This window comes from Ailuropoda melanoleuca, chromosome 17, assembly GCF_002007445.2.
Source record: "Ailuropoda melanoleuca isolate Jingjing chromosome 17, ASM200744v2, whole genome shotgun sequence".
Classification (NCBI taxonomy): domain Eukaryota; kingdom Metazoa; phylum Chordata; class Mammalia; order Carnivora; family Ursidae; genus Ailuropoda; species Ailuropoda melanoleuca.
Window position 1 is genome coordinate 1 of NC_048234.1, and position 26,320 is coordinate 26,320.

Here is a 26,320-nt window from a genome sequence, read left to right on the forward strand (position 1 = left end):
CAAGAGATCCAGACGGCCAACCACCCTCATCAAAAGGTCTCCCAGTGAGCTGCTGATCTTGGCCAATCTAACGAGTGAGCTGAGGGTGACACGAGGGTCACAGGGCACTGGACCAAGCCTTGTTATCCATGGCAGCAGACCGGATGCCCCGAAGGAAGACAAATTGAGCCCAGGAGGAAGGACCTTCTGATCACTGCTCATGTCGCAGGTAGCTAGTGCACTGACAGGTGCACAGAGCACACTGGGAACCTGGAGCTCACTTACCTGACACGGGCAGATCTCTGCATGAACCTTTCGCACGAATCACCCTCCCTCCCAAGGTCACTCAGGCAGGCTCTGAGCGAGGAAGTCTCTGGAGTTCGGTGAGGTGGTTGTTAGCAGCTGCCTGTGAGCAAANGGACCAAGCCTTGTTATCCATGGCAGCAGACCGGATGCCCCGAAGGAAGACAAATTGAGCCCAGGAGGAAGGACCTTCTGATCACTGCTCATGTCGCAGGTAGCTAGTGCACTGACAGGTGCACAGAGCACACTGGGAACCTGGAGCTCACTTACCTGACACGGGCAGATCTCTGCATGAACCTTTCGCACGAATCACCCTCCCTCCCAAGGTCACTCAGGCAGGCTCTGAGCGAGGAAGTCTCTGGAGTTCGGTGAGGTGGTTGTTAGCAGCTGCCTTGTGAGCAAATGGTTGGGGGCCTGGAAACGGAATGCCCCTCTCGGCCCCTGGCTGGTCCCTGGAAGCAGCGGTGCCTCTCGTGTCAAGCCCAGCCGCTTTCCTTCGGTAAAGACAGACGGCGTGTCTGGGGTCGCTGCAGCTCTCGCTCTGACTTCCCGCAGGAGCCGCAGCAGTGTCTGTCCTGTGCCCACATGGGTTTCAGGTACAAGAAAGAGCCGCCCTGAACGCTGCCCCTCTCTGACCAGCGGGAGAGCTTTGCTACTGTGTATCTATTCACTGTGCCTATGCTCTCAATAATTTGCAGATAAATTCAGATTTCTGAAAATCGTTTTTCTGGTGACCACGTCTTCCCCATGAAGCCCCACTTAGTTTAATCAACTGAGAATAACCTTCATCTCTTGCTTAGAGGGGACCCCAGGGAACCCATTTGTAGGAGGATTCAGGGAAGAAAAATGGGTCCTTGACCTGCTTTGAAACTGCCGTATCCACACAGGTAGACCTTGAAAAAAATCACTAACTTTTTTTCAGCTGGGAGGGATTTGCTGGAGAATTTCAACCATGGGTCCTTGGCTGAAATATGTTGCCTTCCCCCAAAATTAATTTTTTTTACACACTTTGCAAACCTACATTCCAAGTTGGCATGCTCCTGCTTTTCTTTACATTCAGGACTTTGAAACAGAGTATCCCTTTGTATTAAATTTGGATTTTGCCAACATTCCATAAAAGTGGTCATTATTTTTATATGTCTTTCTACCAGCTTCTTTTAGTTATTTTACTTAAATTCAGTTAATTAGCATATAGTGTATCATTACTTTCAGAGGTACAGTTCAGTGATGCATGAGTTGCATACAACACCAGGGCTTACTTATCACACCCCGTGCCCTCCTTAATGCCCGTCACCGGTTACCCCTCCCCCCACCTCTCTGTGGGCACAAAGTACGCACACGTGCATGCAAGCAGGTGGACCTCTTCAGCTGCAAGTTACACCCACTCCAAACTCAAGCTAAAAAGAGAATTCATTGACTGACAAACTTGAAAAGCCTGAGTTGCGTCTGGCTGCAGACGAGTTAGATTCCTCTCTCCCCACCCTACTCGTGCACACACCTGCACGGGCACACACGCAGGCTGGAGACTGGTAGCTCCAGGTCTCATTCAGTGTCCGAATGATGTAATTATGGAGTCAGACTTGTACATCCACTCCAACAGCCTCGCGCTCCCCAGACGGCCAGGTAGCTGTGGGCGTGGCAAGCCTCTTGCTCTCTCCAAAGCCAAAGGCAACAAGCAGGGGCTGCACACCGCCCCCTGCCCCGCAAAAGCCTCCCAGCAGACTGTAGCTTAACTCTGCACAACTGGAGGATGAGGGCTCCAACCAGCGGGTCTTGGGACGGTGTGCGTCCAGCAGACAGAGACGAGGGGAGCTCCCAAACTTGGCTGTCCTCCTGAGCCCCCAGAAGGCCCTGCCTTTCCTGAGATTAAAGTATCTCAGCCTGCAAAAAAAGGGGATCTGTCGAAAGGGGAAGGGGTGGGAGGGGCCACAGGTGAGTGACTGTGTGCACAGGCGCACGGGGCCACATTTCCACCCGCCTGAGCGTGAGAGCCTGGCTTTGTACCCAGGTGGCTCTGTCGCTCGAACTCGTGTGCTGAGTGACTGGGCAGGTGCGCGCCGTGGCGGCGGCATCGGGACACCGGATCTGAGCTGGTCTGGCTCTGCCCATTCCTGAGTGACCCTGAGCTGACCCGTCGTGACCTCCAGGTCTGGACCACAGGAGGATGCGGGGCCGGTTGTTTCCCTTCGTTCTGAAAGGCTCGACTTCAGATCGTGTCCGTGGCTGTCAGCTGTTTACTCCTGTGTTGCTGTGGGTGGACGACCTTCAACACGACCTTCAGCACCTCCGCTCCTGCTCTCCGTGTCCTAATGCCCCGCAGCGCGGGGCTCAGGCGGACTCTGGACCGACTTCTCAGAGCTCAGGCCACACGGTGAGGAAGGAGAGAGCGAAGATGGGGGCCGCGTGGGCGCGGGGCACCCTGTTCTGCTGAGCCTCACTCCGGCCCCAGGGACGGTGAGGGCTGATACTGGGTCCTGGCCACTGCCCCGATTCCTCGAAGGCAATGTGGGGGCTCTGGAAAGACATGTCAGATGCTTCCAGCTGGAGCAAATGGCCCTTGAAGGTCCGTGAAGCCCGGCCCCCGCTGAAATGTCTAATTCACTGAAGCCAGCCCTCAGCCTGAAGAATGAGGCCAAGAGGGGGCAGAGCAGCGAGTGGCAAACCAGAGACTCCGGCAAGACTGAAGGAGGAGGAAGCCGAGACCCAGGGACCCAGGGACCGGCGGACGGCAGCCCCACATTTAGACAGAGGCCTGCCAGGAGGAGGCCCGGAGTCCTGCCTCCCTCCGCTCGGCTGGCTGCTCGCCGCCCTGCGAGCTGCGCGGGGTACGGGGGGCAATTCCGGCCGGAGGAGCCGACCTGGGGGACAGCAGTGTGGGTGCAAACCTCCCAGCAGTCAGCAGTGCCCGAGCGACACAGGGCGAATAGAAACCTTGACCGCCCACTTCCTGCGCGTCTCCAGCCCAGGCTCGGGCCTTGGGGGCCAGAGGAGCCACTGAGCTGCGACCCTCCTGGTTCCCACCGACCCTGAGGCCTCGAGATTCCGGCGATTCCATCCCTCTGGGCTTGGTAGAAGCTTCAAGTACGAGCCTCACCAGAGAGACAGAAGGAAGGAAAGGGAAAGGGAGAAAAAACCCACACACAGCGGTACTTTTCTTATATAGAATTTGTACAATATATTTCTCTTCATTTGCATATTTTACCCACAACTTCACATCCTTTTTACAGGCTGAACTCAGCTTGATATAATCAAAATTCTTTCTTTCAAACAAATAAAAATTCAAAATCGTGAACCCGTAAGAAAGCAAATTAAAAATGATGATGAAAATAAGTCACCCCTCCCACTAGGAGCAGTGTCCTTTTGTACAATATATGGGGTTTGGGTCCGAACCTCTGTATGGGTCAGGCACATGTTTTCACGACGCCTTTATTCTTGCCAGTTTTAGCTCCTGCCTGGCAAGTCTGCCTCCGAGGATCAAAGGGAGGCTGGTCTTGGAGGCGTCGGTTCCTTGGTGGCGACTGGGAGCCGAGGCGGGTGGGAGGCAGAGCGGCCGGGCCGGCGGGGCGAGCAGGGGAGAGCAGCAGCTGTGTGCCAAGCAGAACCCGGGCTCGCTCTATGCAAAGTGGTCAGAGAGACCAGAACAGCCAGGCCGAGGACAGACAGCAGCGGGCAGAGGTCAGATTTATTTACAATTCGGCCATCGAACGATAGACAGCAAAGTTGGTGGTGACTGCCCCGAGGTGTGACCCTGCCCTGCCTGTCTGTCCCACCTGGGTCAGTCAGTCCGGGTCCTGAGGGCTGTGGATGGCAGCGAGGTGAAGTGGTGAGTGCACGGTCTTGTCTTTCAGACCCCCCCTCCCCGTCAGAGTCGGGCCCCAACACCTGCTCTGTGACCTCCCTCTGCACTGCGAGAACCACCTGGGTCTGGGTGGTATGCACGTGGGGCCTTCTCTGGGGGTGCAGGCAGAGCGGCAGAGAACGCATTTCTACCAAGCCACAGTGCCTGCCTGAGTGCATCCTGACCCACACGGGCCGGGGGCTCGGGCCTTGCTGAGGTCAGAGCAACGGGCCTTAGGTCACCAAGTTCCCCGCCCCACCCCCTGTCCCCTTTGAATGGTTCCTCACAGGAGGGCTCCACGTGCAGCCTGGGGGCTTGACTGGGGACCACACTCTAGGGCTGCAGGACGCTGCCGCCCCTCGGCCTCCTGACCCAGAAGGCAGAAGTGCTTCTGCAGGAAGACCCTCCTGGGACCCACAGTCGTGGGCCCTTCCAACCCAGACCCCTGCAGGGAACGGTCACATGGCGGGGCTGACCTGCTCAGCTTGGCCCTAGCTGCAAGGAGCCTTCCGTGGGCCCCGACGCCATTCTGGAATGGCAGCTGCCCGAGGCACTCTTCGCGCCTGTGAGTCCCGCTGAGGCTTGCACACAGCCCCCGTGCCGGCTTTGGAAACCCAGTCATCACCAGCACTGCAGGGCACGACTGCGATCATAAAAAGGAGAATGGGAAATAGCACTGGCTAGAACTAATGCCGCTTTGCCAGACCAACGACAGCCAAGCAAGCACACAGAGTCCCAGAGGTGGATGTGACGGGCTACCGTGACCATGGAGAAGAAATAAAAGCATCATATATTTTTTGTTTGTTTTTTTGGTTTTGGGTTTTTTTTTTTTACTTCTAAAATAATACCTCATCTGATAACACTCCAAGTCTTTAAGTACAGAAGCTTTCACACGAACAGCGTGTCCCCCGAGTGGCTGTTCCACTGGGCACCCTTGAGGCCTCCCAAGGGAGCCATGTGGTTGTGTTTTAAAAATGTCAGGTGGAAACTGAAATATGTGAGAACAACTAAACGCAGATGTGCTGGGAACCAGAGCAAAAGCGATGCCCGTGGGCAGTCCGCCGGCTGTGACCAAGGGCACTTGTGCTCACAGAGGGCTTCTGTGGGACGGCCACGTGGCCAGGACAAGCTCCCACTGGCTTTGGTGTGGACTGCCCAGTCCCAAGGAGCAACAGCAGAAGAAGAGCTCCCAGGCCAGGCCGCTGCTGCAGGAGGCCCTGCCGAGGACGGCAGCTCTGGGCAGGCTCTGTCTTCACGGGAGGGGCAAGTGCGGCTGCTCCAGCTCCGTGAGACAGAACCCTTGCCGGGCAGAAGCCTTTCAGGTCTTGCCGGGCTGTGGCTTCCACAGGCACAGAGCCTGGAGAAGGCGGGTCTCGGAACGGCCAGCCCTCCTGAACAGCTCTGCGCCGCGGTGCGCGTGGTGCCAGCTCGTGACGCGGCAAGGTCTCGGACGCGTGGCTGTTTGGCATTCTACTCGGAGTGGAAGTGGGAGCTCAAGGGCAGCCGGGCAGAGACGCCACAGGCGTTTTCCTGAATGAGTTTCAATGTCCGTTCTAAAGTTCTTGCGGACAGGTTAGCTAGTTCCATGCACGCCACACCAAGCGCTAACACTCGACATTCCAGAGGCGGGTTGCCTTATTTGGGTAGTTGATGGCCAGGCTGATAGCAGCAATGTTCTGCAGAGCCTGTGGAGGGAGAAAGGGTCACTGCCAATGTCGAACCATTCATTTGCTCGTTCATGAAGTGCGAACCGGACAAGACCCTCAGCTGAGCACTGGGGGTCATCGGGGGAGTAGGGACAGACATGAGCCAGATGTGGCTCCCCTCACCCAGAGCTCCAACCTACAGCGAGGGACGGATTCTCTCAAGACCCCGTGAGAGCTGCAAACATAGGGCAGAAATACTATCACGGCTCTGAGACAGGTGCAGGTGCTGGTGGGCTCAGCGGTCCCAGAGGACACGGACCACAGGGCGTCTGGGCAAGCTCTTTAGGGAAAGGGATGAGCTCAGAGGAACAGAAGCGGAGAAACAAGCAGCCAGTGTGGGCCACAGTGGGAAGGTCCTGGGAAGCACTGGAGCCAGGCCGAGGCCGCTGTGTGAGCTCAGTGCAGCGAGAGTAGAGGGTGGTGGGGGGAGGAAGAGGCAGAGCACTGGCCCAGCACAGAGGAGCCTGTGGGGCGGGTCAGCATGAGCACGAGGAGACGGGACGCGGGGACAAGCAAGAGGGAGGAGCCCACAGGAATACACGACACGGAGCTCTTGGCGCCATATGGTCAAATCTCCAATTTTCGCTGTGTATCGTGAAACCAGGGGTGGCCGAGGCAGTGCGGGCAGGATCTGTTAGGAGGGGCAGGAGTTCCTCCTCTGCCCACAGGTCTCCGGAGAATTCATACAAACACCTCTTAGTTGATGGGGGGTTTCCACGTCCCAGCAGCCCTCAGGCTTCCCTGCGAGACGACCGTGTGTTCACTGAGCAGGCGTGCCAGGAACAGACGCCGACTCCTGCGTGACCCTGGGCAAACCTCCCCCTTGTCTGAGCTCAGCGTCCCCATCTGTCCGCTGGAGGGCTGGACCACAAGCTCTCAGATAGTCACGGGGTCTGTGAGCCTAAGGCTCTCAACGTGTGGTCTGGGCCTGGAGGCTCCGGAGACCCTCACAGGGGCTCTGCACAGTGGAAAACACTGTTGCAGTGATGCTGAGACATAAGTCTGCCTTCCCCCCTGCACGCCCCCGAGCATAGCGCGGAGTTCCCCTGAGGCCGCTGGGCTCCGGCCGGGGGCTTTCTGGCAGGGCAGACGCGGACGACCGCCGCTCTCCGCGGGAACGACTGTACTTTGAAAAATAGAGCTGCTTTTCACAGAATGTGTTACTCATATGAACATGGAATGAGTTTATTATTTCTTAAAATGAACTGATAAATGTTTAAGTTTTTTGTTTTAATTTCTAAATTTAAAATCTCATTTAATTTCTAATGGCATATATCAGTATGTAGAACACGTCAACATAAGCTTTTAGGGATCCCCAGTAATTCAGAAGTGCAGAGGGATCCTGGGACCAAACTGTCAGGAGCTCTCCTACCAGGGAAGAAAGTTACATCCCAAACTGTCTGAAACCTGACCGTACGGAAACCTCAGTCGAACTGTCGATTTAAGGCATTGGCTGTTTTAGTTTCAAAGACACAAATTCTTGTTGATGTCTTCCAAGCCCACGGTCTAACATGAATGACACCGATAACCGGGCTCAACGGCTCTCAGACAGCAGAGGGAAGCGACTGGGTTGGGACAGAGCTCCGTGCCGACCCCGGGGGCAGCGGGGACGGGGACAGCTGGCTCTGGAGGGGACAGAGTACCTGTGCCGCGCAGCGGAGAAGGTGGTCGTCGGTGGTTAAGGCCAGGAGGTAATCCTGCAGCAGGCCGAGCTCCTGGGGAGAGAGCAGAGATGCAGCGTCACGGGACCAGCGCCCGGCGGACACCCACCCACAACCACAGCAGTCGCGCTCTGCCAGGCGCCTCATGACACGACCTCCCTGGAGAGCCGAGGAAGGGCCTGCACCAGGAGCAGCCCTGTGCCTGGTTCCAGGGGGGGCTCTGCCCTGACTCACCCACGTTCCTCATGTAGAAAATGAGGGGGTTAGCTAAAGAATTCTGAAAGGCCTTCATCTCTCACATTCAATGGGCCTACGCTGCTCATGGGAGGAAAAAGGAGGAGGAGGAACCCATCCGTTTCATTCTCCAGGATTCACTGTTGTCAAGGACGACCACAAGCAGTTCTGTCCCCTCTGGGTTCAGACCCGACAGAACAAACAGTCTTCCCGAGGGTTGGGCAGAGGCGAGGACCCCGTGGGGCAGCCCCCGCCGCGCGGGTGGGACCCTCACCTGGGCGCGGTTCTCGGTGACGAAAAAGAGCTCGGTGAGGGCGCGGTGCAGGGGGGGCAGGATGCCTGGCTGCGTCACGTCCTCAAACAGGCTGTACTCCATGTGGCTGAAGAGCTGCCACAGAGGCTTCAGCAACGCAAGGTCACAGAGGTCGCTGTGGGGGCGGGGCTGGGGGTCAGTCCTGAGACAGACGCCAGAGGGACGCCCGCTGGCCGACCCCCGACATCGAGGAAAGTCATTACCCTCCCAAAATATTCACCAGCGGCAAACAGGGAAAGGGGCAGGACCCAAACTTCGAAACAGGGCTCCAAGGAAGCGGGAGACCCTGGAGCGCAGACACGTAAGTCAACCGCACGTCTTTAAAATGGGTGCTATGAAGAACTTCCATCAGCGGTGGAAGAATCTCGAGATGAGGGTGACGTGGAAAAGAGCCACACATAAAACTGCAGATGCAAAATAAAAGTAAAACACAAGTGCACACACAGTACCGTGTGACCATGTCAAAACCAACAGTGAACAAATACACACAAAATGTTATCCATGCTTGTCCCTGTCGGTTTCCTAGATTTTTTTCTTTTCTAAAAATGTATTTATTTGAGGGGGGGGGCACAAGCAGGCAGAGGGGGCAGAGGCAGAGGGAGAAGCAGGCTCCTGGCTGAGCAAGGAGCCCTATGCGGGGCTCGATCCCAGAACCCTGAGATCATGACCGAGCCAGCCAGGCACCCCAGTTTCCTAGATTCTCTGCAACGCTCATTGCTTCAACAATCAGAGAACAAGAGAAGTTTAAAACACAGTGATGACCCATATTACAATCTCAGGGTCATGAAACACAAGAAACGTGCTGATGCGGGTGTTGGCCAGAACCTCTGCAATCCCACGGGCCTCTGGTGAGAGACTCGCTGACAGTTTTGACTCAGAGGATGTACTTTTCATTTCGCATCAACATCCTTCAGAGCAAATAATATCCTGGGCCTCACTACATGACTTTATGCATTTATAATCGTAAATTTTGCCTTTTCTCTTTAACGTATGACTTTAAAAAGTACTCTGTATCTGTTGGCCATTTGTATGTCTTCTTTGGAGAAGTGTGTTCAGGTCTTCTGCCCATTTCTTAACTGGATTATTTGTTCTGCGGGTGTTGAGTTTGGTAAGTTCTTTACGGATTTTGGATCCCACCTTCTCCCCATTCCGTGGGCTGCCTCTTAGTTTTGCTGGCTGTTTCCTTGGCTGTGCAGAAGCTTTTTATCTTGATGAAGTCCTTGTTTCCCTTGCCTTCGGAGACGTGTCCTGAAAGAAGCCGCTGTGGCCAAGGTCGAAGAGGTTACTGCCTATGTTCTCCTCTAGGACTTCGATGGATTCCTGTCTCACATCCAGGTCTTTCATCCATTTAGAGCTTATCTTTGGGTGTACGGTGTCAGAGAATAGTCCCGTTTCATTCTTCTGCACGTGGCTGTCCAATTTTCCCAGCACTATTTATTGAAGAGACTGTCTTTTTTCCACTCGATGTTTTTTCCTGCTTTGTCAAAAATTAGTTGATCATAGAGCCGAGGGTCTATTTCTGGAGTGTGTATTCTGTTCCATTGGTCTATGCGTCTGTTTTTGTGTCAGTACCATGCTGTCTTGGTGGTCACAACTTTGTAATATAGCTTGCAGTCAGGCAATGTGATGCCCCCAGCTTTGTTTTTCTTTTTCAATGTTTCCTTGGCAATTTGGGGTCTTTTCTGGTTCCATACAAATTTTAGGACTGTTTGTTCCAGCACTTTGAAAAATGCCATTAGTATTTTGATAGGGATGGAGTTGAAAGTATAAATTGCTCTGGGCAGCACAGACACTTTAATAACAATGTTTATTCTTCCGATCCATGAGCATGGAATGTTTTTCCATCTTTTTGTGTCTTCTTCAATTTCTTTCATCAGTGTTCTGGTTTCTAGAATATAGATCCTTTACCTGTTTGGTTAGGTTTATTCCAAGGTATCTTATGGTTTTTCGTGCTATTGTAAATGGAATCGATGCCCTAATTTCTCTTTCTTCAGTTTCATTGTTCGTGTATAGAAATGCAACTGATTTCTGAGCATTGATTTTGTATCCCGCCACGTTACTGAATTGCTGTATGAGTTCTAGTAATTTGGGGGTGGAGTCTTTTGGGTTTTACACATAAAGTATCATGTCATCTGCGAAGAGTTTGACTCTTAGCCATCAGGGAAATTCAAATAAAAACCACATTGAGATACCGCCTTACACCAGTTAGAATGGCAAAAATTGACAAGGCAAGAAACAAAAGATGTTGGAGAGGATGTGGAGAAAGAGGAACCTCTTACACTCTTGGTGGGAATGCAAGTTGGTGCAGCCACTTTGGAAAACAGTATGGAGGATCCTCAAAAAGTTAAAAACAGAGCTACCCTATGACCCAGCAATTGCACAACTGGGTATTTACCCCAAAGATACAGATGTAGTGAAAAGAAGGGCCATATGCACCCCAATGTTCATAGCAGCAATGTCCACAAGAGCCAAACTGTGGAAGGAGCTGAGATGTCCTTCAACTGATGAAAGGATAAAGACGATGTGGTCCATACATACAATGGAATATTACGCAGCCATCAGAAAAGACGAATACCCACGATTTGCATCAACATGGATGGACCAGGAGGGGGTTATGCTAAGTGAAATAAGTCAACCAGAGGAAGACAATTATATGGTTTCACTCATATGTGGAATGTAAGGAATAGCATGGAGGACATTAGGAGAAGGAAGGGAAAAATGAAGGGGGGGAATCAGAGTGGGAGATGAACCACGAGAGACTATGGACTCTGGGAAACAATCTGAGGGTTTTAGAGGGGAGGAGGGTGGGTGGATGGGCTAGCCCGGTGATGAGTATTAAGCATGGAGCCCTGGGTGTTATATGCAAACAATGAACCATGGAACATTACATCAAAAACTACCGATATGCTCTACGGTGACTAACTGAACATATAATAATAATAAAGTATTCTGTACATTTATTCTTTTTTTTTTAAAGATTTTATTTATTTATTTGACAGAGATAGAGACAGCCAGTGAGAGAGGGAACACAAGCAGGGGGGAGTGGGAGAGGAAGAAGCAGGCTCATAGCGGAGGAGCCTGATGTGGGGCTCGATCCCATAACGCCGGGATCACGCCCTGAGCCGAAGGCAGACGCTTAACGACTGCGCCACCCAGGCGCCCCTGTACATTTACTCTTGGAGCCAATCAGTTTCTTCCAGAAGAAAAGCATGGGGAAAACTTGGTTTGACTGAAAGAGACAGCTCTATAGCAGAGCTTTCAGGAAAGTGCTCAGGGAGTGAAGTCAATGCACCTGCCCGGCTATACCGCGTCTGGCCCCCCTCCCCTGGGGCTGCCTGTCCCCTCTGCCGGTCCGGTCTCGCCCCGGGACCGAGGAAGGTCAGCGCTCTGCAGAAGCGCATCCACCACATGGCCAGGAAGGGCCCAGGAGTCTGAACAGAGTTTCAAACCCATCACTCAACCAGACCTTTCCCACTGCAAGCTGCTCTCAAAAGAACAGAACTGAGCCCCTGTGGGCTAAGGGACCTGTCCTGCACACGAGGGCACAGTCTGCTTATCCCTCCCTCTGCCAGCCTGCGTGCAGACACACTGCTCGCCCTGACGTGGAGAGCCCTTCATTGGTAAAATTACAACAGCGCCGTATTACAGCCGCGTGATAAAGAAACAGAAGATGCCCTGCGACTTCGATAACATCACTCCACCCTGACGGGCACCCTGTGTCTGTGTGCCTTAAAAATGCTGGGGGTGTGTGCCTGGGTGGCCAGGCTGGGTAAGCGTCTGACTCTTGATTTTGGTTCAGGTAGTGAGATCGAGCCCTGCGTCCGGCTCTGCACTGGGCGTGGGGCCTGCTGAAGACTCTCTCTCTGCACCACCCCCACCCCCGCTCACATGCTCGCTCTCTGTCTCTCTTAAAAAAGAGAAGCTAGAGAGGGACACTGAAGCCCTGACAGGCAGGGGTCTGAGTGTGTGGACGATGCATGTGGCACAGTTGCCACACCTGCCCTCCAAGATGAGGAACAAGGCAATATGTCTTTATTTTTTTTTTTTTAAAAGATTTTATTTATTTATTCGACAGAGATAGAGACAGCCAGTGAGAGAGGGAACACAGGCAGGGGGAGTGGGAGAGGAAGAAGCAGGCTCCCAGCAGAGGAGCCTGATGTGGGGCTCGATCCCACAACGCCGGGATCACGCCCTGAGCCGAAGGCAGACGCTTAACCGCTGTGCCACCCAGGCGCCCCCAAGGCAATATGTCTTTAATCCCCACTTCTCCTCAGTACTCTCTGGGAGGTCCTGGCTAGTGCAAAAAGGGAAAAAGGCAAATAAAATAAAAATTTAAAAAGAATCACGGAACTTTACATCAAAAACTAGGGATGTACTGTACGGTGACTAACATAATATAATAAAAAATATTATTAAAAAAATAAAAAGTTAGAAAAAAAAATTTAAAAAGCGTCTAGGGGCACCTGGGTGGCACAGCGGTTAAGCGTCTGCCTTCGGCTCAGGGCGTGATCCCGGCGTTATGGGATCGAGCCCCACATCAGGCTCCTCTGCTATGAGCCTGCTTCTTCCTCTCCCACTCCCCCTGCTTGTGTTCCCTCTCTCGCTAGCTGTCTCTATCTCTGTCAAATAAATAAATAAAATATTAAAAAAATAAAAAATAAATAAATAAATAAAAAGCGTCTAAGGACCAAGAGAAAGAACTAAGACCCGTTCTTTGTAGATAACGGACTGTGCTCTGAATAACCCACACACACTCTCTTTAACAAACAGAGCACGGTCACTGCATACAAAGGAAATACACAAAAATTAATTCTATATGAGCAGAAACAATTAGAAGTAAGAGTTGTAAAACACCAATTACAACAGCATCAAAACCACTGACTGCCTAGAGATCAATCTAACGGAGTGTTGTGCAGCCCGTCTACACAGAAACCTGTAAGACGTGACTCTGGGCTGAGCAGCGGAGGACTGCAGAGGAGAGGAGCCCAGACGTAACGCTTGTGGGCTAGGGGTCCAGCGCCGTAAAGGGTCATAACCCCATCGGGCAAGAGGAGGCGTGTGCATATGTGCGTGCACAGAAACAAACACGTGGGTTAGGGACGCGAGGAACACTACAAGGTACCAGAAGCTCTGGCCAGAGTGACCAGGAAAGAAACAGGACAAAAGGCATCCACCCCAGAGGAGAAGATGCAGAACTGTGTGCAGATGCCCCTACAGAGAGAGCACTGGAGACCCCACAGAAGACGCTGGAACACATCAATTCAGGAGAGTCACAGGGCACAAAATCAGCACAGAAAAATCAGCTGCATTTCTACACACTAACAATGAACTATCAGAAAGAGAGATTAAGGAACAGACCCATTTACAATGGGATAAAAAAGAATAAATACTTAGAAATAAATTTCAACAAAGGAGGTAAACTGTACGCTGAAAACTGCTGAATATTGATGAAAGAAACTGAAGAAAACACAAGTAAGCGTAAAGATAATCCGTGTTCAAGGGCCCGAAGAATACTGTTAAATGTTCATGCTGCCCAAAGCAATATGCTGATTCCATGTGGGCCCTATCCAAGTCCCAACGGCATTTTCACAGAAACGGGAAAAACGACGCTACAATTCATACGGAACTACAGAAGACCCTGAATAACCAAGTCAGTCTTAAGAACAAACCTGGAGACCTCACACGTCCCGATTCTAAACCATAATCCAGAGCTACAGTCATCCAAACAGCACGGGACTGGAAATACAACAGGCATAGAGACTGACGAACAGGACAGAGGGCCCAGAAGCAAACCCATGCATATACAGCCAATTTCTGACAGAGGTGCCAAGAATATGCAATGAGGAAAGGACGGTCTCAACAAATGTGTTGGGAAAACTGGACAGCCACATGCAAAAGCACGCGACCAGATCCCTAACTTACACCACGCACAAAATCAACTCAAAATAGGTGAAAGACTTGAATGTGAGACCTCCAACTGCAAAACTCCTATAAGAAAACACAGGGCTAAGCTCCTTGACGTAGGTCTTGGCAACGATTTTTTTGAATTTGACATAAAAGCAAAAATAAGAGGGACTACATCAAACTAAGTGAACAGACCAACAAATGAAAAGGCAATCTATGGAATGGGAGAAAATATTTGTAAATCACATCCAAGAAGGGGTTAATATCCAAAATACACAAGGAACTCATGTGACTCAATTTCAAAAGAACCAAAATAGCCCAATTAAAACATGGTCAAAGGACCTGAACAGACATTTTCCCAAAAAAGACATCCAGATGGCCAACAAACACATGAGAAGATAGGGGCTCACATACTCATCATCAGGGAAATGCAAATCAAAGCGACAACATGATGTTGCCTCGCATGTGTGAGGACAGCCATCATGGAAAGACGGGAGACAACAGGGGTTGGCGAGGACGCGGAGAAAGGGGAACCCTGGTGCACTGCTGGTGGGAACGCACACAGTACAGCCGCTCTGGAGACCAAGATGGAGGTCCCTCAGAACTACTGTACGATCCAGCAATCCCACTACGGGGTTTACGGCAAAAGCACATGAAATCATTACCTCAAAAACATAGCTGCACTAGAACGCCCACAATAGCCAGGGAAGTCTACCGATGGAAGCGGGGATGCAGCGAACGTGGTGCGTGTAGACACACAACGGATTCTTCAGCCATGAGAAGGAGACCCTGCCGTGTGTCACAGCACGGACGGGCCTGGAAAGCATTACGCTCAGTAGACTAAGTCTGAGAAAGACAAACCCTGGGCGATCTCACTTCTATGGGGAAACCAAAACGAACCGAGCAAACTCGTAGACACGGAGAGTAGAATGGTAGTTGCCAGGGGCTGGGGGTGAGGAAGATGGGGAGAGGCTGGTCAAAGGAACAAACCCCCAGCCGTGAGACGAATAAGGCCTGAGGATCTGACATAGAACACGGTGACAACAGCGGACGATGGCATACAGCGCTGCCTCATTTAACAGAAATTTGCTGAAAAGCAAGTTTCAGCAAGAGGAGATCTTCCGTGCTGTCACGCACAACGGAGGTCACCATGTGAAGTGCTGGGTGTGTTAACTAGCCCGACGGGGGAGCCTTTCACAACACGGACATACATGAAATCATCACCTTCCACACTCTAAATATATTACAATATTGTCAGTGACATCCCACTAAAGCAGGAAAAACAAGAGAAACGAAGCAACCAATTCTAAGATGCGTAGGGACGTGCAGGGTTGGGGCAGCCATGACATCCTCGAAGACGAAGAACGCCACGTTTCTACGACGAGATACGTCCGTCTGTCATAAAGCTACAACACGGAAGACAGTGTGGAACTGGCACAAGGAACCAAAATGACCAAGGGTACGGCAGAGACCAGACAGATGCATGCGTATGCGGGCGCCCTCTGGGTGACAAAGCTGGCGCCGGAGTGAGGTGAGGGGAAAGGTGGTCTCTGGGGTCAAGTGGAGACTCATGTCCAAGGAACTAATCCTGACCCGACACTTCCCATGACAACACACAGACGTCATCCCATGGGGGACGTAAGCTAGAAGTGACAGAAAAAACAAGCTTCTAGAACACAGGAAATAGAGTCGTGACGCCAAGACAGGGTACAGCAAACATGCCCTACACAGGACAACAAAGGCACTACCACTAAAACAAACAAACAAAAGCCCCACTTGTTGAACTGGAAGATCTTCCCATCAGACACCACTGAAAGGGAATGACAAGCCACAGAGTGAGAGGCGGTCCTCACAGTCCAAACCCCCGCAAAGGACCCACGGAGGGCAGCTCACCTGTGGGTGCAGCATCGTGCGATCCTCAGAAGCAGGTGGATGGCTTTTAAGCGCTGATGACCAGTCTGGCGACAAGCTACGCCCACCAACCATTCCCAGATTTTGCCCAGCGGGAGGTGCGGCACGACTCTGTCTTCTGACAACATCTGCTTCAAGATCTCAAAGCCTGGCCCGCACCCACGAGACACAGGTATTGCAGAAACATTAGCTGCTCTGAGTTTTGATAAACAGAACAAAACAACTATGATCATTTAAATTTTGCCTAAAATTATGCCTTGGATAAAAGCAACAAAGGACATTTTCAGTTTCTCCTTTCTGCAACGTGCCCTGCCCTCTGTAGGTCCCCACCGGCAGCTCTTCTGTCCGTCCACTCACGTGAACGACCCGCAGCCACGGCACAGAGTGACGTGCGTGGAGGTCTCAGCTTTGATCTGAACACACGCCGGTGACACTGTGGCCCCTGCATCCACAGGGGGTCCCAAGACAAGCCTGTGGTTGGAAGGAGCAGCGCACACACCTGTCTGGAACCGCCCCAGGTGTCCCGCCGTCACAGTGAACTTGTAGCCCCACTCCGTGTTGCTCATGTCAGAGGTGAAACGGTAGTACAGAGTGTCTCCTGCGTCACACAAGACCAGAAAGAGCTCAGGACAGCGCAGCAACCAGGAACGGCAAGGGACACACTCCTGGTGGGAAAGGCTACACCCGGGGTGACACCCTCCCACAACGTCCCTCTTCTAGTACTGAGTGTCAACACTCGATGTGAAGTGTCTAATGACCAAGGACATATTTACTACCTGGGAGCTCAAAATCCTTCCATTTCTGCTGGGACCCACTGAAAGTGTGTCGGTCCTGCTGGAAGTCACTACTGCTGGACATGGCTAGCTCGTCACAGCCTTCCTCTGTGCTGCACTGCGAGTCGAATTTGACGGACAGGTAGATTGCCCCGGGGATGTGGACTTTATCCTGCAGAGGGGACATAAGGACACTTCCGTCACTCCTGCGGGCTTGTCTCGTGCCATGTCCTGCAACTCTAAGACAAGGAGGACGGGGAGCACGGCCCGGGTGATGAGACAAAGGACAGGGGTCTCCACAGTGTGGCCACATCATCAGGAGACAGTGCAGCCAGGGTTGAACCCAGGCCCACACACGGACTCACTGTCCAAGATCCCAAGGATTCCCTGCAAGGACCTTGCTGCTGGAAAGGCGGACTCCTCCCCCCAGGCCCAGGGGCCCACTGTTTCCTATTAAGCCAAGGTCAGAAGACTGGGTTGTGGAGACTCCCCGGATTTGGGGGGCAGACTGCTGCTTAGACGGAGGGAGGGCTGCCCAGAGGGGAGCAGCCAGCGTGGACGTGGACGAGAGCCTCAGCATCCCTCGCAGGTCCTGCCAGCCGCATGCCCTGGACGTACCTCAAAGTTGGTGTTATTGTTATATGGGTGTTTCGACTCCCTCACTTGCACCTCCATCCCGGGCTCCTCCATGAACTGGCAGGCAGCCAGGGCCATGGCCCCCAGCATGCTCCCGTGGCAGCCCTGGAGCACGTTCCGCAGGATCTGGCAGGACATGAGGCAGGGAGTGTCAGAGCCTCCCAGTGGCAGGAAGAAGGGCGAGTCCATTTCAACTCAAGGCCCATCCAAAGAGGCTGGCTTCACCCTGGCCCCTAGCCCCACCCCTGAAGCCAACTCTTCCAGCCGCCTCTCACTGCGGGGATGGGGATGGGGTGGGGGCTTGCTGTGAGAAGGACAGAGAAACAATGATGGCACAAAGGGACACATGCCAAGGAGGTGTGGAACTAGGGCTCCATGGGGCAAGGATGGGGAAGGCCATGCTCCCCTTTGTTACTTCCAAATGAGAGGCATGGCTACAGCCAAGCTGCCAGCCCCTCCGAGGCTGTGTGGCTGGGAATACATACACGGGACTTAGAAACCAGTGGTGTTCTTAGACGGCAAATTAAGGAGGAGAAGATAAACTCACTTCCTGAGGAATCCCCCCCATAGGGCATGTGTGTGTGTGTGGGGGGAGTGAGAGTACACCATGTGTATGCGGGGGGGGGTACACCGTGTGTGTGTGTGTAGGTGCCAAGGGGACGGGGGTGAAGCAGGCGGCAGTAAATGTGACTCAAGATTTTCGCGCTTGGAAGCTGGAAGGTGCTCACAGACCTTCCCAGCTCGGCTGGAGGAGGCGCCCGTGGCTTCCCCCTGCCCAGATGCCCAGACCAGACTGTGTTCTGCTGTGTGGGTCCTCTGGGTACGTTCCCCCTGGGAATTGCGACCCCAGCCCTCCTCTCAATGACGACGTTGAAGATTTGACTCAAGAACCGACCCGGAGGCCTGGAAACTCAGAACCGGAACACAGGCTTAGGCTGCAGACCCCGCACCTGCCTTCTCGAGGCCCGGGCCTCTTACTGCACTTCCTCCAGACAGAACTCTCCCTGCTTACAATGTGACAGGTGCGAGTGCCCCGGAACAGACGTTCCAGAAACAAGACACACACGCCCTGTACCACCGGGACAGGCCATCCGCCGTACTTCACCGTGTCCCCGGGACTTGGACAACATGACGAGAGATGGGCTAGGACGCGTGCAGGGTCAGGCTCCGCGGGAGCGCGGTGTCAGTACCCATGCGCACCGCGTCTGCCCCAGGCCAGGAGCTCAGCTCCAGGCCAGGACCGGAAAGAGCCCGGCCGTGCCCCCTCCCCCCAGCCTCTGCTGCGCCCACAGCTGTCGCAGAGCCGCACGGCCACACGGGCGACCTCCCTCCGGGGAGGCCCTCACCACAGGAAGCAGGTTCAAATGCTGGGGGGGCAGAGGAGGAGCAGAGCGGGTGACAATCACCTTCTCCCACTGCTGCTTTTCTTCCAGCTGCATGAACATGTCCAGGATGTAGGTCATGTGGGCCGGGCCGCTGAGCTCCAGGGTGTCCTCGCTCACGGGCACGTGGCCAGGCCACTCGGCGAGCAAGGAGGCCAGCACGTGGCGGGCGTACAGCACGGCCGTGGCCTCGTTCACGCGGAACAGGTACTCCCGCACGGCCCTCTTGCTCTTGCAGTTCAGCTCCTTGTGCAGGAGGGCAGCGCTCTGGCTGCGCCGCTGCTTGGCGTAGCTGTGCTGCAGTTCGCTCTCCGTGCTGGCGATGAGCTTCTGTGCCACGGGGTTCGACTCCGCCGTGGCCTGCTCACAGCGTGCGGGCCGGGACTGCAAACCCGAGACCACCGTTACTGCGGCCGCCCTCACCACCGGGCGGGGGCCGGCGGCTGGGGCAGACCTTCCGCGTCCAAGGTGGAGGCAACATACCAAGCACGGTAAGATGATCATGTCTGTGTCCACAGCTTTGGCGCCCTGCTCCTCCAGCCTCAGACTCCGACTGGGCTGCCACCTCTGGGCCAGGGTCCGAATCCTTTCATCCGTGGTGAGCTCGTCCCCGTCAAACCTGGCGGGAAGGGGCACAAGGCTGGGTACGCACATCACAGAAAGCTGAGAGCTCGGCCGCGGTGGAACTTGTCAGAAATACCAATCCGAGCAGTCCTGTGCCTGCGCAGTGACCTTAGTGCCCCATATTCCGCAACCTGGACTCACAGCACTCATGTACTCATGCCCTGGTGGTAGAGGGTGCAAAGTGTCCCTCAGGATCTTCGAAACAACGTTCCCAGAGGCTTTAGCAAGATACACAACCACCACTGGCAACAGGGTCCCCACCCCTCTTCAGCTCGACGGGCTGATGCAACTACGTTCTCACCCGCAGGAGGCCAGTGAGCCTACCCTCAGCAGCTGGGTTGAGGGTGCCCTCCTCTCTCCACCCTCCCTCCTCTGGACCGGAACGCAGGTGGGTATGGGTGAGCCACGTGACAACACGCAGGGTCAGGCACAGAGCAGAGCTGCCCACCCACCCTGCACTGCCACAAGAGAAAAAACAAATTCTATCTTCCTTGACCGGGTATTTCTGGGTTTCTTAGTTACAGACCATGCCCTGCTTCGTTTCACAAAGGATTTGAGGCAACATATAAGAAATACAGGAAAATAGAAATAGAAGATAAAAACATAAAGAAAAATCAAATTGGAAGTGAATGTAAGCTAGAACAGAAGTCCAAACTAGGATATGACAGACAGAGAGGGAGATGAGCTGCAACAGGTAAAGTTCCGCACACACTGGGAGCTGGGCCCAAGAACCATGCTGAACTTCCTGGCCCAGAGAAAGGGAGTGTTATTAACTTTCTAACGACCGTTGGGGAAATCCACAAAGATCATGTGCCAACAACACTCCGACCGGAGGGCCGTCTGCCCCAGGACGACGTATGGGAGAAACCTTGGCATCTGCCTCCGTGTCCGCACCCAGGAGGGACACACAGCACAGCTCAGAGGACACAGACAGCGCGTGCAGTCAGCTTTCACAGCGCTGCACAGAGAACTGAAAACCAGGTCCACGGGGCAGGCCTGCAGGAGTTTTTACCAAGAGCTTGCGGCAGAAGGCAGTCACAGCCCTGCTCTCCCTCGCTCTCCCACGCTCCCATGTCAGCTGCGTCTCAGCGACCTCACCTCTTCTGAACCTCCAGGAAGAAAGAATCGGTCCTTTTCATCTGCAGCTCATATATGGCCCGGAGGATGTGCAGAGGGGCATTGAGCGCGTCGTGCGCCATCTGAAGGCCATGGGAGGAAGCACAAGAGAGACGGTTGTAAGTTCTGAATATCGGTGGCTGCTTAGAGCAAATAAAATTATAAACTCTAAAACATGGGCTGTAGACTCTACGATGACAAATTCACAGGAAAACACAAAGCGTGGAAATACCAGACCACCTCGTGCAATGCTAACAGTCCACGGCTACCACCCACCACACGGCACCCGCCCCAGCTCCCCTGCAGCTGCCACGCTCGCCACACTGACAACTGGCACATCGGTCTGGAGATGTGCTTGCTTGTCTGGTCTCCGCCCAGACACTGTCTTTTCTTCCTGCAGCCACTGTTCGAGGAAGAGGACGTCCCCAGGGAGGGTAAGAGAATGCGTCTCAGAAGGCACGAGGGGACGCCATGCATCAAGGGGCTGCAAATTATGAGCAAAACTGCGTGCGCTTATGTCATGGGGGAGATGGTCTAGAGCCCTTAGGCCCCAAAAGCTTAAAAATGACAGTTGTAAGGATTCGCCGTTCTTCTGGACCAATTCTGCACAATTCAGACCGAGTCTTCAGGAAGTGAGCTCTGGGCACGTCAGACTGAAGCATTTTCACATGGAGGCAAAAACACGGTACAAGCCAAAGAGAACCCATCGCTCGGCTTCACCAAGGCCCAGAACTCACCAAGAAACATATTCTGGTGGGCTCATCCAGGCTTTCCAGGGGGTCCAGCTTCCTCTGCTCCGGCTCGCCAGGGCTGCTGACCGTGCCTTCCACCTCCTCCTCTTGGTCCCCGCGCTCGTCTCGCTCCGGGGCCGTGTGCTCGGCCAAGGTGTGGATCTCCTTCTTGGAGGAGTACAGCATGATGGACAGAATCTAGACAGAAAACCAGGCAGGACAGGCGTGTGGGGGTTCAGTGGGTGAGATCGTTAACCCTCAAATGGTAGAAAACATTTGACCTCGTTTTTTTAAAGACGTAAGAATTCACAAAAAGACTGTAAACTTAGTACCAAAAGAAAAGACATGAAAACATGTTCAATGGACCTGTAACCAGAGACGTGCTAACTAAAACCAAGGGACCTCTGCTGCTGAGACGTAAGCTGGGATCACTCTGAGAACGCGTTTTCTGGAACGTAAAGAGCTATAACGTCTCCTGCCTCTGACCCGCCAGTCACTCCCCTCTGAGGTATAACGTAAAGCACGTTACGGTCAGTGACGCTGAGATCCCCCCGGTTTGTCGCCTCCAGCCGTTATGCTGGGGGTCATGAAAACTACCTAGCGACTCGGGGAAGCGGCTGCCGCACGTGCGACAGGGACGCAGACGGAAACAACTAGAAATAGACAGTACAGAGAATACTAATGGAGGCTGTATCTGTGGGGCAGAATTCAAAGTTTGTCTTCTTTTCTATATTTCACATTTTCTGCAATGTGGTTCTATCATCTGAATGATAAAAAAAATTTTAATTTAAAATTTAATTTAAAAGTTTTTCCTCGGAACAAGAGCCCAGATGCTCTCCCGGTTTTCTGTTGCTGTATTTCAGCCCCGTTTCCTTCTTCACACTCAGGTCTCTGTGTGACGGGCGAGGCTGGCTGACCTCCCGCCATAGAGGAGCCGCGTCTCCTGGACCTGAGGCTGGCACTCGCCACACACACTGTATAGGAACCACAGCAAATCCACTAAGAAAAATCGGAGGCCCAGAAGGAACCGTGATAAGATGAAAATTATCAACTGAAATCCTACATAAAATAACATAGCTGAGGACAATCTCAGAAACAGACTTCAGCTCAAAGGAACTTTAAAGGGAAATCGTAATTCAAGGACACACTCTATCGCCGTGACGTAACGGTCCGCCGTGTGCTTCCATAAAATACGCCTCCTCCTCCGAACAAACAGCACGTCTGTTCTCTCCCGACAGGGAGGACAGGTGTCATCATCCCGGTGTCCAACAGGGCCACGGCTCTAAGACGCGGTTCCACCCACCGCACGGATGGAGCACACGCAGGGCAGAGGCAGGCGCAGCTGACCACGGTTCTCACCGCCGCACGGGAAGCCGGCAGTAGGCGGCGCACCCCTACCTCCAGGTCCCGGAGGAGCCACGTCTTACTGAAGCCGGTCCCTTTGCTGCACCTGGTCACCAGCAGCTTCAGCAGATCCGTCGGAAGGAAGGTTGCGTGAGTCTCTTCAAAACCGTGAGCCTGCCAGACGAAAGGAAATGACACGCGGCTGCCTGGAGGGAAGAAGGTGCAGCCGCGGGAGCGGAGAAGCAAGGCTCTTTCGGAGCCAGCTCGCTTTGCGGCCCAAGGTCGCCTTGCGGGGAAGATTCCAGAGTCGGCAGGCAGGACGACCCTCTGGTCCTCAGCCCCAACCCGAGTCTGTCCATGCCCTGTCTGACTCAGCCCTCGGCAAGCACCTCTGGAGCCCAGGACACACTGTGCGCTTCGTCCTACACGAACGGGCCCTCTGCAGCGCTCTGCCTTCCCCAATTTCCCACTGCTCGCCAGACCACACCCCGAGTCCCGATCATGGCGGACGGGGCGCTGCAGTCCCCTGTCTGCTCCTCTGGTCTCGCATCCCTCTTCCATGGGGTCCTGAAGGGCCCGAGGGGTCTGTCGCTGACAACCACGCCTGTGGCTGGGCCTGACGTCTGTGGGTCTCCCTGAACACACGGCTCTGCCCAGACACCTCTACCAGCTCACATTTCACCTCCTCGGGAAGGACGTCTCCGACTCATGCTAGTCCTCCTCGGGGACCCCATGCCGGCTCTCTGGCAGATTAGACTGTGAGCCCCACCTGCTCTCGAGTTCAGTGCCAGAGTTCCACGCGGCTCTCGGTGCTCAACAAATACTTATGAAAACAGGGATTCAAAGATAGAAATGGTCTGGGCCCTCAGGGAGTTTATTTTCTCTTTGCTCCTATAATTAAACAACTGAGACGAGGGCAGATGGTGATAAATGCCTTGGAGGCAACAAACAGCAGCGGCAAGGCCTCGGTGCCCTCGCCACGAGCACTCGGCGGGCCCGCGGCTGGAACGCCATCCGTGCTGCCTCCTTGTGCCGCCTGAGTCCTTCTGTGGCCTCCTGGGCAGTTCTGCCAAAGTCCAGGGACTCACCAACTTTTAAAATGAAACCCTTCTTTCATGGCTACTCCTGAAGGGAAGACCGTCCTAAAAGTGACCCCTTCCCCCCATCAGGCCCCTCAGGTAGCCGAAGAACCACCTTCCCACAGGTCGAGGCTTCTTGTCTGCACGCCAGGTATCACCCAGCTCCTCCCACCCCGACTGTCAAGCCTCTCTCTCCAAGTCCCATAGGATGATGGTCCCCTTTGATCTCCCCTGCCTCCTGCCTTACGAAGGGCCAGAGGAACTGTGGTTCAGAGGGAAGTGAGAAATTGTTCCGTCCAGTTTCTTCCCATCTTCCCAAGGTTACACGGCCATCAGGCAAACGCCTGGTTCCATGAACCAGCACTTAAAAAAATACAAAGAAGCAACTACCAGGAAAATTCTGTTTCTTCCTTAGGGTTATCCCTGTGCGAAACCTCAACCATTCCTAAAAATAATCAAGATCCTTTGGTTAACCATCCATCGAAATCAGCTGGCATCTCCTTGTAGTCAACGCCCTGCAGATGTTAAATCACAGTGATTCGTTAGCAGATGGAAGAAGGTCATTGTTACCTTTAGTGTTTTATATAGTCCTTTGAGGGCCAGGGACAGGACCCAGGTTGCCTCCACTGCCTCGGGACAGTGGCTATCCACGCTGGTTTGCAGAAGATGACTGGCGATAAAGGCAAAGTGCTGAGAGTACTGGCTCAGCTGGGCCTGAGAGCTGCTGCCTTCCTGTCCTTTCTGGACCAGCTGGTAGTCCTTCACTGGAGGGTGAGGTCAGGGGGAAGAGAGAGGCATGAAAGTACAGGTAACATTTCCTGCAGCTAAATCTCTTCCCCAGGAATGTGCCTTACTGCAGCAGGAACCACAGACCCCGAAACACAAATCGGCCTGGCTTCAAACTTAGCCGTTACACTTACAGCTGGTTTGCAGGTGAGCACAGAAATGGCACTGGGCCACCTAGCCATCAAGCAACCGCAAGAGACAATTCACATCCCTACCACTGTGCACAAACAGCTGGTCTCCCACGTGCTAAAGGAGCCTCTTAAACGTAGCCCGCAGGCAGAACGTCCACTCCCAAACAAAACTAAGACAGGCTGGATCGACTCTCCTTAAATACCCAGAACACAGAGAAAGTACACGAAACAATGGTTTGCAGACAGGAGATAAGCGGTAAGGACTATGAACCCTGATAGAAGGGACATAAACCAGAGGAGCCCTTCAACAGCTGGATTTCTGGAGACAATTTCCAGGCTGCAGAACAGGGACTAGAAATCTGAGCAGAGTCCTGCAGTCTCAATGAACTGATGAGAGAGAGGTGAGAGTTCAGGGAAGTCAAGGCAGCTAGAACTGATGGGGCAGAATGTCGCAAAGAAGGGAGAGGCCCAGAGTCAGAGGGCATGGGAGGCCTCTCTAGACAGCCACAGGCTCTTCCTCACAAGTCTTTGGCTGACCGTGAGTCACACAAATGGATGGTGGGAAACCCCCTAGTTCTAGGAAAGAACTACTAAACACAACGAATGGTTCTTGAGCGCACAAAGACCTGGGGTTATTTTGTCTTCCCCCACCCGGCATCCTAGTGGGGGTGGGGGACAACTATTCGAAGACATAATAGTTGAAATTTTTCTGAATTTGATAGAAACTGTAAATCCACAGATCCAGGAGCTCAGTAAACCCCCAAGAAGAATAAACACAGAAACTCACGTCAAGGCACATCCCTATCAAAATGCTAAAAACCAGTGACTAAGAAAAAAAACTTAAACGCAGCCAGAGGAAAAAAAGACACATTTGAAGAGGAACAGAGAATGACAGCAAACTCTGCAGCTGAAACTATGTAAGCCAGAAGAAAATGGATCAAGAACTTCAAAGTATTCACAGAAAAAACTCTTGGCCTAGAATTTTGTCTGCGGCAAAATCATCTTTCAAAGATAAAGTCAAAATAAGAATATTTTTGGTTTGGTAGGACACACCAAAACAAAAACTCTGTAGCAGCAGACGTGTGATACAAGAAATGTTAAGGGAAGTTTCTCAGGCCAAAGAAAAATGACACCAGAACTAACCTTGAACTTACACAAAAGAATGAAGAGTACCAGAAATCGTAAATACGTGAGTAAATAAATTGTTTTCTCATTTTAAAAACTTTCTTAAAATATCTGACTTTTTATTTTTTTAAACGAGAATTTTTTAAAAGATTTTTTTCTTTGAGAGAGAGAGTGAGCATGTGTGCACATGAACAAGTGGGGGAAGGGAGCAGAGGAAGAGGGAGAGAGAGTCTTAAGCAGACTCCGTGCTGAGCATAGAGCCCAACGCAGGGCTCGATCCCATGACCCCGAGATCATGACCTAAGCCAAACCTAAGAAGAGCTGGATGCTTAACCAAGTGCACCATCCAGGTGCCCCTGGTTGCTGACTTTTTTAAAGCAAAAATAAATAACGTATTATTCTGAGGTTTATAACATGTAGGAGTAAAATGTGTAATGATAATACCGCAAGGATGAGGGAATAGAAATATAAAATCTATGTTTTCTCACTGTATGTTAAGTGATAGACTATTATTTGACAATGAAGAGTTAAAGGTGAATATTATAAACCCTAAAGCAACCATGAAAAAATTATCTGAAGGTAAACTACAGTAAGCCCTTGAGCAACCGCTGAAAAAATGAAGAGATACAGTTGAAAACCATTAGTGGAAATAAATGGAGTCATTAAAAAAAAAAAGAACCTTCAATTCAAAAGCAGGGTAAGTAGAAGAAAAGGAACAACAGACAAGTGAGGCAAATAAAAAAC

The 26,320-nt window shown here is 52.7% G+C and overlaps 1 protein-coding gene across 1 annotated transcript in view; it reads right to left on the reverse strand.

Annotated features, from left to right (window-relative positions):
• Positions 1–3,432: 3,432 nt before the first annotated feature.
• The window catches only part of ZZEF1 (zinc finger ZZ-type and EF-hand domain containing 1), a 97,154-nt gene continuing 74,266 nt past the window's right edge, over positions 3,433–26,320 (reverse strand). Inside the window, exons 44-56 of the mRNA XM_034647260.1 lie at positions 24,105–24,298; positions 22,510–22,629; positions 21,118–21,309; positions 20,363–20,463; positions 19,124–19,259; positions 18,665–19,024; positions 17,241–17,384; positions 16,626–16,794; positions 16,349–16,447; positions 15,832–15,997; positions 7,996–8,149; positions 7,470–7,541; positions 3,433–5,805 (exon numbers count right to left, since the gene is read on the reverse strand). Of these exons, the coding sequence (XP_034503151.1) occupies positions 5,725–5,805; positions 7,470–7,541; positions 7,996–8,149; positions 15,832–15,997; positions 16,349–16,447; positions 16,626–16,794; positions 17,241–17,384; positions 18,665–19,024; positions 19,124–19,259; positions 20,363–20,463; positions 21,118–21,309; positions 22,510–22,629; positions 24,105–24,298 (1,988 nt within the window). The 3' untranslated portion in view covers positions 3,433–5,724. The remainder of the gene's footprint in view (positions 5,806–7,469; positions 7,542–7,995; positions 8,150–15,831; positions 15,998–16,348; positions 16,448–16,625; positions 16,795–17,240; positions 17,385–18,664; positions 19,025–19,123; positions 19,260–20,362; positions 20,464–21,117; positions 21,310–22,509; positions 22,630–24,104; positions 24,299–26,320) is intronic.